Genomic DNA, 10,587 nt, shown 5'->3' with positions numbered 1-10,587 from the left:
ACATTCACCGACACACACGTAACCGCCGCACACATTCACCGACACACACGTAACCGCCGCACACATTCACCGACACACACGTAACCGCGCGCACACATTCACCGACACACACGTAACCGCTGCACGCATTCACCGACACACACGTAACCGCCGCACACATTCACCGACACACACACGTAACCCACCGCACACACGTAACCGCTGCACACATTCACCGACACACACGTAACCGCTGCACACATTCACCGACACACACGTAACCGCTGCACACATTCACCGACACACACACGTAACCACCGCACACACGTAACCGCTGCACACATTCACCGACACACACGTAACCGCTGCACACATTCACCGACACACACGTAACCGCCGCACACACGTAACCGCTGCACGCATTCACCGACACACACGTAACCGCTGCACACATTCACCGACACACACGTAACCGCTGCACACATTCACCGACCACACACGTAACCGCTGCACACATTCACCGACACACACGTAACCGCTGCACACATTCACCGACACACACGTAACCGCTGCACACATTCACCGACACACGTAACTGCTGCACACATTCACCGACACACACGTAACCGCTGCACATTCACCGACACACACGTAACCGCTGCACACATTCACCGACACACACGTAACCGCCGCACACATTCACCGACACACACACGTAACCACCGCACACACGTAACCGCTGCACACATTCACCGACACACACGTAACCGCTGCACACATTCACCGACACACACGTAACCGCTGCACACATTCACCGACACACACGTAACCGCTGCACACATTCACCGACACACACGTAACCGCCGCACACATTCACCGACACACACGTAACCGCCGCACACATTCACCGACACACACGTAACCGCTGCACGCATTCACCGACACACACGTAACCGCTGCACACATTCACCGACACACACGTAACCGCCGCACACATTCACCGACACACACACGTAACCACCGCACACACGTAACCGCTGCACACATTCACCGACACACACGTAACCGCTGCACACATTCACCGACACACACGTAACCGCTGCACACATTCACCGACACACACGTAACCGCTGCACACATTCACCGACACACACGTAACCGCTGCACACATTCACCGACACACACACGTAACCACCGCACACACGTAACCGCTGCACACATTCACCGACACACACGTAACCGCTGCACACATTCACCGACACACACGTAACCGCTGCACACATTCACCGACACACACGTAACCGCTGCACACATTCACCGACACACACGTAACCGCCGCACACATTCACCGACACACACGTAACCGCCGCGCACACAACCACTTCTCAACCTACGGGGACCCCACTTCATTTTGTCATTCTTGTTTCGAAGAAACAATATGGCCGCCGGAGGCAGCCTCCCTCAGGCAGCCAACAGAAAGCGGTGACATCATAAGAACATCGCAGCTTCTGATTGGGCGACCCTTTAACCATCTTTGTGAATCCTTGCAAGGAACGGCCGCAGAAAGAGATGCATTGTGGTAATCGGGTTACACCGGAGGCCGGGGGGGGACACCGGAGGCCGGGGGGACACCGGAGGCCGGGGGTGGGTGGACACCGGAGGCCGGGGGGGGGGGACACCGGAGGCCGGGGGGGGGACACCGGAGGCCGGGGGGACACCGGAGGCCGGGGGACACCGGAGGCCGGGGGACACCGGAGGCCGGGGGGGGGGGGGGGGACACCGGAGGCCGGGGGACACCGGAGGCCGGGGGGGGGGGGACACCGGAGGCCGGGGGACACCGAAGGCCGGGGGGGGGACACCGGAGGCCGGGGGGGGGGGGGGGGACACCGGAGGCCGGGGGACACCGGAGGCCGGGGGGGGGGGACACCGGAGGCCGGGGGACACCGAAGGCCGGGGGGGGGGACACCGGAGGCCGGGGGGGGGACACCGGAGGCCGGGGGGGGGGGGGGGACACCGGAGGCCGGGGGGGGGGGACACCGGAGGCCGGGGGGGGGGGACACACCGGAGGCCGGGGGGGGGGGGACCACACCGGAGGCCGGGGGGGGGGGGGACACCGGAGGCCGGGGGGGGGGGGACACACCGGAGGCCGGGGGGGGGGGGACACACCGGAGGCCGGGGGGAGGGGGACACACCGGAGGCCGGGGGGGGGGGGGGAACCCGGAGGCCGGGGGGACACCGGAGGCGGGGGGGGGGGGGGAGACACCGGAGGCCGGGGGGGGGGGACACACACCGGAGGCCGGGGGGGGGGGGGGACACACACCGGAGGCCGGGGGGGGGGGGAGACACCGGAGGCCGGGGGGGGGGACACACACCGGAGGCCGAGGGGGGGGGGGGACACACCGGAGGCCGGGGGGGGGGGACACCGGAGGCCGGGGGGACACCGGAGGCCGGGGGGGGGGGGGACACCGGAGGCCGGGGGGGGTGGGGGACACCGGAGGCCGGGGGGGGGGGACACACCGGAGGCCGGGGGGGGGGGGACACACCGGAGGCCGGGGAGGGGGGACACGCCGAGGCCGGGGGGGGGGACACCGGAGGCCGGGGGGGGGGGGACACTGGAGGCCGGGGGGGGGGACACCGGAGGCCGGGGGGGGGGACACCGAAGGCCGGGGGGGGGGGACACCGGAGGCCGGGGGGGGGGACACCGGAGGCCGGGGGGGGGGACACCGGAGGCCGGACACCGGAGGCCGGGGGGGGGGGGGGACACCGGAGGCCGGGGGGGGGGGACACCGGAGGCCGGGGGGGGGGGACACCGGAGGCCGGGGGGGGGGGGACACCGGAGGCCGGGGGGACACCGGAGGCCGGGGGGGGGGGGGGGACACCGGAGGCTGGGGGGGGGGGGGGACACCGGAGGCCGGGGGGGGGACACCGGAGGCCAGGGGGGGGGGGGGACACCGGAGGCCGGGGGGGACACCGGAGGCCGGGGGGGGACACCGGAGGCCGGGGGGGGGGGGGGGGGACACCGGAGGCCGGGGGGGGGGACACCGGAGGCCGGGGGGGGGGGGACACCGGAGGCCGGGGGGGACACCGGAGGCCGGGGGGGACACCGGAGGCCGGGGGGGGACACCGGAGGCCGGGGGGGGGGGGGGACACCGGAGGCCGGGGGGGGGGGGGGACACCGGAGGCCGGGGGGGGGGGGGGGACACCGGAGGCCGGGGGGGACACCGGAGGCCCGGGGGGAGGGGGGGGGGACACCGGAGGCCGGGTGGGGGGGGCACTGAATGAAATGACCGGGCCTCCGCTCACCTGAAGAACGGCTTGGAGATGTGCACAACCCCCTCGTTAGAGCCGTCGTTGGCGTTGGTGAACAGCGCGGACCAGCCCTCCGGGAGGGTGCTGGGTTCCACGGCGTACCCGTGGTTCTGGGAGGTGATGAAGCAGCGCTGGGAGTCCTCGTGGATACATGGCTGGTTGTGACCACGGTTCCCGTATCTGGGAGGGGATAAGAGAACGAATGAGAAGAGATCCTGTATATATTCCCTCCCCCCCCACCGAATCCCTCCCCCGCCCCCCTGCACCGGATCCCTCCCCGACCCCCCTCCACCGAATCCCTCCCCCTCCGCCGGATCCCTCCCCCGCCCCCCCCTGCACCGGATCCCTCCCCCGACCCCCCTCTACCGGATCCCGCCCCCCCTGCACCGGATCCCTCCCCCCTGCACCGGATCCCTCCCCCCTGCACCGGATCCCTCCCCCCCTGCACCGGATCCCTCCCCCCCTGCACCGGATCCCTCCCCCCTGCACCGGATCCCTCCCCCCTGCACCGCGATCCCTCCCCCCTGCACCGGATCCCTCCCCCGCCCCCCTGCACCGGATCCCTCCCCCGCCCCCCCTGCACCGGATCCCTCCCCCGCCCCCCTGCACCGGATCCCACCCCCACCCCCCTGCACCGGATCCCACCCCCCTGCACCGGATCCCACCCCCCTGCACCAGATCCCACCCCCTGCACCGGATCCCACCCCCCTGCACCGGATCCCACCCCCCCTGCACCGGATCCCCTCCCCCGCCCCCCCTGCAACGGATCCCTCCCCCGCCCCCCTGCAACGGATCCCTCCCCCGCCCCCCTGCACCGGATCCCTCCCACGCCCCCCTGCACGGATCCCTCCCCCGCCCCCCCTGCAACGGATCCCTCCCCCGCCCCCCTGCAACGGATCCCTCCCCCGCCCCCCTGCAACGGATCCCTCCCCCCACCCCCCTGCACCGGATCCCTCCCCCGCCCCCCTGCACCGGATCCCTCCCCCGCCCCCCTGCACCGGATCCCTCCCCCACCCCCCCTGCACCGGATCCCTCCCCACCCCCCTGCACCGGATCCCTCCCCACCCCCTGCACCGGATCCCTCCCCCACCCCCCTGCACCGGATCCCTCCCCCCACCCCCCTGCACCGGATCCCTCCCCCACCCCCCTGCACCGGATCCCTCCCCCACCCCCCCTGCACCGGATCCCTCCCCCACCCCCCTGCACGGATCCCCTCCCCCACCCCCCTGCACCGGATCCCCTCACTCACTTCATCTTGTAAGTCTTGGCCCCGATGGCGAGGGACAGGATCTGGTGCCCCAGACAGATCCCGAACACGGGTTTGGGATCGTCCTCCATCAGGACCTTTGTAACGTTACGCACGGACTCCTGGCAGAAGAGGGGGTCCCCCGGGCCGTTACTGAGAAACAGCGCGTCGTACTCTGACAAGAGACGCAGAGCGTGAGGAGCGCGAGAGGAGGGGTCCCCCGGGCCGTTACCGAGAAACAGCGCGTCGTTACTCTGACAAGAGACGCAGAGCGTGAGGGGCGCGAGAGGAGGGGTCCCCCCGGGCCCGTTACTGAGAAACAGCGCGTCGTACTCTGACAAGAGACGCAGAGCGTGAGGGGCGCGAGAGGAGGGGTCCCCCGGGCCGTTACTGAGAAACAGCGCGTCGTACTCTGACAAGAGACGCAGAGCGTGAGGAGCGCGAGAGGAGGGGTCCCCCGGGCCGTTACTGAGAAACAGCGCGTCGTACTCTGACAAGAGACGCAGAGCGTGAGGGGCGCGAGAGGAGGGGTCCCCCGGGCCGTTACTGAGAAACAGCGCGTCGTACTCTGACAAGAGACGCAGAGCGTGAGGAGTGCGAGAGGAGGGGTCCCCCGGGCCGTTACTGAGAAACAGCGCGTCGTACTCTGACAAGAGACGCAGAGCGTGAGGAGCGCTAGAGGAGGGGTCCCCCGGGCCGTTACTGAGAAACAGCGCGTCGTACTCTGACAAGAGACGCAGAGCGTGAGGGGCGCGAGAGGAGGGGTCCCCCGGGCCGTTACTGAGAAACAGCGCGTCGTACTCTGACAAGAGACGCAGAGCGTGAGGGGCGCGAGAGGAGGGGTCCCCCGGGCCGTTACTGAGAAACAGCGCGCCATACTCTGACAAGAGACGCAGAGCGTGAGGGGCGCGAGAGGAGGGGTCCCCCGGGCCGTTACCGAGAAACAGCGCGTCGAACTCCGACAAGAGACGCAGAGCGTGAGGAGCGCGAGAGGAGGGGTCCCCCGGGCGTTACTGAGAAACAGCGCGTCGTACTCTGACAAGAGACGCAGAGCGTGAGGAGCGCGCGAGGAGGGGTCCCCCGGGCCGTTACTGAGAAACAGCGCGTCGTACTCTGACAAGAGACGCAGAGCGTGAGGGGCGCGAGAGGAGGGGTCCCCCGGGCCGTTACCGAGAAACAGCGCGTCGTACTCTGACAAGAGACGCAGAGCGTGAGCGGCGCGAGAGGAGGGGTCCCCCGGGCCGTTACTGAGAAACAGCGCGTCGTACTCTGACAAGAGACGCAGAGCGTGAGGAGCGCGAGAGGAGGGGTCCCCCGGGCCGTTACTGAGAAACAGCGCGTCGTACTCTGACAAGAGACGCAGAGCGTGAGGAGCGCGAGAGGAGGGGTCCCCCGGGCCGTTACTGAGAAACAGCGCGTCGTACTCTGACAAGAGACGCAGAGCGTGAGAAGCACGAGAGGAGGGGTCCCCCGGGCCGTTACTGAGAAACAGCGCGTCGTACTCTGACAAGAGACGCAGAGCGTGAGGAGCGCGAGAGGAGGGGTCCCCCAGGCGTTACTGAGAAACAGCGCGTCGTACTCTGACAAGAGACGCAGAGCGTGAGGAGCGCGAGAGGAGGGGTCCCCCGGGCCGTTACTGAGAAACAGCGCGTCGTACTCTGACAAGAGACGCAGAGCGTGAGGAGCGCGAGAGGAGGGGTCCCCCGGGCGTTACTGAGAAACAGCGCGTCGTACTCTGACAAGAGACGCAGAGCGTGAGGAGCGCGAGAGGAGGGGTCCCCCGGGCCGTTACTGAGAAACAGCGCGTCGTACTCTGACAAGAGACGCAGAGCGTGAGGAGCGCGAGAGGAGGGGTCCCCCGGGCCGTTACTGAGAAACAGCGCGTCGTACTCTGACAAGAGACGCAGAGCGTGAGGAGCGCGAGAGGAGGGGTCCCCCGGGCCGTTACTGAGAAACAGCGCGTCGTACCTCTGACAAGAGACGCAGAGCGTGAGGAGCGCGAGAGGAGGAGTCCCCCGGGCCGTTACTGAGAAACAGCGCGTCGTACTCTGACAAGAGACGCAGAGCGTGAGGAGCGCGAGAGGAGGGGTCCCCCGGGCCGTTACTGAGAAACAGCGCGTCGTACTCTGACAAGAGACGCAGAGCGTGAGGAGCGCGAGAGGAGGGGTCCCCCGGGCCGTTACCGAGAAACAGCTCGTCGTACTCTGACAAGAGACGCAGAGCGTGAGGAGCGCGAGAGGAGGGGTCCCCCGGGCCGTTACTGAGAAACAGCGCGTCGTACTCTGACAAGAGACGCAGAGCGTGAGCGGCGCGAGAGGAGGGGTCCCCCGGGCCGTTACTGAGAAACAGCGCGTCGTACTCTGACAAGAGACGCAGAGCGTGAGGAGCGCGAGAGGAGGGGTCCCCCGGGCCGTTACTGAGAAACAGCGCGTCGTACTCTGACAAGAGACGCAGAGCGTGAGGAGCGCGAGAGGAGGGGTCCCCCGGGCCGTTACTGAGAAACAGCGCGTCGTACTCTGACAAGAGACGCAGAGCGTGAGGAGCGCGGGAGGAGGGGTTCCCCGGCCCGTTACTGAGAAACAGCGCGTCGTACTCTGACAAGAGACGCAGAGCGTGAGGAGCGCGAGAGGAGGGGTCCCCCGGGCCGTTACCGAGAAACAGCGCGTCGTACTCTGACAAGAGACGCAGAGCGTGAGGGGCGCGAGAGGAGGGGTCCCCAGGGCCGTTACTGAGAAACAGCGCGTCGTACTCTGACAAGAGACACAGAGCGTGAGGGGCGCGAGAGGAGGGGCGCGAGAGGAGGGGTCCCCCGGGGCGTTACTGAGAAACAGCGCGTCGTACTCTGACAAGAGACGCAGAGCGTGAGGGGCGCGAGAGGAGGGGTCCCCCGGGCCGTTACTGAGAAACAGCGCGTCGTACTCTGACAAGAGACGCAGAGCGTGAGGAGCGCGAGAGGAGGGGTCCCCCGGGCCGTTACTGAGAAACAGCGCGTCGTACTCTGACAAGAGACGCAGAGCGTGAGGAGCGCGAGAGGAGGGGTACCGCGGCCCGTTACTGAGAAACAGCGCGTCGTACTCTGACAAGAGACGCAGAGCGTGAGGAGCGCGAGAGGAGGGGTCCCCGGGCCGTTACTGAGAAACAGCGCGTCGTACTCTGACAAGAGACGCAGAGCGTGAGGAGCGCGAGAGGAGGGGTCCCCCGGGCCGTTACTGAGAAACAGCGCGTCGTATTCTGACAAGAGACGCAGAGCGTGAGGAGCGCGAGAGGAGGGGTCCCCCGGGCGTTACTGAGAAACAGCGCGTCGTACTCTGACAAGAGACGCAGAGCGTGAGGAGCGCGAGAGGAGGGGTCCCCCGGGCCGTTACTGAGACACAGCGCGTCGTACTCTGACAAGAGACGCAGAACGTGAGGGGCGCGAGAGGAGGGGTCCCCCGGCCGTTACTGAGAAACAGCGCGTCGTACTCTGACAAGAGACGCAGAGCGTGAGGGGCGCGAGAGGAGGGGTCCCCCGGGCCGTTACTGAGAAACAGCGCGTCGTACTCTGACAAGAGACGCAGAGCGTGAGGAGCGCGAGAGGAGGGGTCCCCCGGGCCGTTACTGAGACACAGCGCGTCGTACTCTGACAAGAGACGCAGAGCGTGAGGGGCGCGAGAGGAGGGGTCCCCCGGGCCGTTACTGAGAAACAGCGCGTCGTACTCTGACAAGAGACGCAGAGCGTGAGGGGCGCGAGAGGAGGGGTCCCCCGGGCCGTTACTGAGAAACAGCCCGTCGTACTCTGACAAGAGACGCAGAGCGTGAGGGGCGCGAGAGGAGGGGTCCCCCGGGCCGTTACTGAGAAACAGCGCGTCGTACTCTGACAAGAGACGCAGAGCGTGAGGAGCGCGAGAGGAGGGGTCCCCCGGGCCGTTACTGAGAAACAGCGCGTCGTACTCTGACAAGAGACGCAGAGCGTGAGGGGCGCGAGAGGAGGGGTCCCCCGGCCGTTACTGAGAAACAGCGCGTCGTACTCTGACAAGAGACGCAGAGCGTGAGGAGCGCGAGAGGAGGGGTACCGCGGCCCGTTACTGAGAAACAGCGCGTCGTACTCTGACAAGAGACGCAGAGCGTGAGGAGCGCGAGAGGAGGGGTCCCCCGGGCCGTTACTGAGAAACAGCGCGTCGTATTCTGACAAGAGACGCAGAGCGTGAGAAGCGCGAGAGGAGGGGTCCCCCGGGCGTTACTGAGAAACAGCGCGTCGTACTCTGACAAGAGACGCAGAGCGTGAGGGGCGCGAGAGGAGGGGTCCCCCGGGCCGTTACTGAGAAACAGCGCGTCGTACTCTGACAAGAGACGCAGAGCGTGAGGGGCGCGAGAGGAGGGGTCCCCCGGGCCGTTACCGAGAAACAGCGCGTCGTACTCTGACAAGAGACGCAGAGCGTGAGGGGCGCGAGAGGAGGGGTCCCCCGGGCCGTTACTGAGAAACAGCCCGTCGTACTCTGACAAGAGACGCAGAGCGTGAGGGGCGCGAGAGGAGGGGTCCCCCGGCCGTTACTGAGAAACAGCGCGTCGTACTCTGACAAGAGACGCAGAGCGTGAGGGGCGCGAGAGGAGGGGTCCCTCGGGCCGTTACTGAGAAACAGCGCGTCGTACTCTGACAAGAGACGCAGAGCGTGAGGAGCGCGAGAGAAGGGGTCCCCCGGGCCGTTACCGAGAAACAGCGCGTCGTACTCTGACAAGAGACGCAGAGCGTGAGGAGCGCGAGAGGAGGGGTCCCCCGGGCCGTTACTGAGAAACAGCGCGTCGTACTCTGACAAGAGACGCAGAGCGTGAGGAGCGCTAGAGGAGGGGTCCCCCGGGCCGTTACTGAGACACAGCGCGTCGTACTCTGACAAGAGACGCAGAGCGTGAGGGGCGCGAGAGGAGGGGTCCCCCGGGCCGTTACTGAGAAACAGCCCGTCGTACTCTGACAAGAGACGCAGAGCGTGAGGGGCGCGAGAGGAGGGGTCCCCCGGGCCGTTACTGAGAAACAGCGCGTCGTACTCTGACAAGAGACGCAGAGCGTGAGGAGCGCGAGAGGAGGGGTCCCCCGGGCCGTTACTGAGAAACAGCGCGTCGTACTCTGACAAGAGACGCAGAGCGTGAGGAGCGCGAGAGGAGGGGTCCCCCGGGGCGTTACTGAGAAACAGCGCGTCGTACTCTGACAAGAGACGCAGAGCGTGAGGGGCGCGAGAGGAGGGGTCCCCCGGGCCGTTACTGAGAAACAACGCGTCGTACTCTGACAAGAGACGCAGAGCGTGAGGAGCGCGAGAGGAGGGGTCCCCCGGGCCGTTACTGAGAAACAGCGCGTCGTACTCTGACAAGAGACGCAGAGCGTGAGGGGCGCGAGAGGAGGGGCGCGAGAGGAGGGGTCCCCCGGGGCGTTACTGAGAAACAGCGCGTCGTACTCTGACAAGAGACGCAGAGCGTGAGGAGCGCGAGAGGAGGGGTCCCCCGGGCCGTTACTGAGAAACAGCGCGTCGTATTCTGACAAGAGACGCAGAGCGTGAGGAGCGCGAGAGGAGGGGTCCCCCGGGCGTTACTGAGAAACAGCGCGTCGTACTCTGACAAGAGACGCAGAGCGTGAGGAGCGCGAGAGGAGGGGTCCCCCGGGCCGTTACTGAGACACAGCGCGTCGTACTCTGACAAGAGACGCAGAGCGTGAGGGGCGCGAGAGGAGGGGTCCCCCGGGCCGTTACTGAGACACAGCGCGTCGTACTCTGACAAGAGACGCAGAGCGTGAGGGGCGCGAGAGGAGGGGTCCCCCGGGCCGTTACTGAGAAACAGCCCGTCGTACTCTGACAAGAGACGCAGAGCGTGAGGGGCGCGAGAGGAGGGGTCCCCCGGGCCGTTACTGAGAAACAGCGCGTCGTACTCTGACAAGAGACGCAGAGCGTGAGGAGCGCGAGAGGAGGGGTCCCCCGGGCCGTTACTGAGAAACAGCGCGTCGTACTCTGACAAGAGACGCAGAGCGTGAGGAGCGCGAGAGGAGGGGTCCCCCGGGGCGTTACTGAGAAACAGCGCGTCGTACTCTGACA

General features: G+C 67.4%; 1 protein-coding gene across 5 annotated transcripts in view; it reads right to left on the bottom strand.

The window, feature by feature from the left end:
* Positions 1 to 10,587, bottom strand: part of LOC142492494 (multifunctional protein CAD-like) — a 204,035-nt gene that overhangs the window by 176,997 nt on the left and 16,451 nt on the right. For all 5 annotated transcript variants that reach the window (XM_075595154.1, XM_075595157.1, XM_075595158.1 and 2 more), the window contains exons 5-6: positions 4,538 to 4,709; positions 3,283 to 3,468 (exon numbers count right to left, since the gene is read on the bottom strand). In XM_075595154.1, coding sequence (XP_075451269.1) covers positions 3,283 to 3,468; positions 4,538 to 4,709 — 358 coding nt within the window. The remainder of the gene's footprint in view (positions 1 to 3,282; positions 3,469 to 4,537; positions 4,710 to 10,587) is intronic.

This window comes from Ascaphus truei, chromosome 4 (genome assembly GCF_040206685.1).
Source record: "Ascaphus truei isolate aAscTru1 chromosome 4, aAscTru1.hap1, whole genome shotgun sequence".
Classification (NCBI taxonomy): Eukaryota; Metazoa; Chordata; class Amphibia; order Anura; family Ascaphidae; genus Ascaphus; species Ascaphus truei.
Note: the sequence above shows the minus strand (reverse complement) of the source record. Positions and strands in the feature narration are given on the sequence as shown.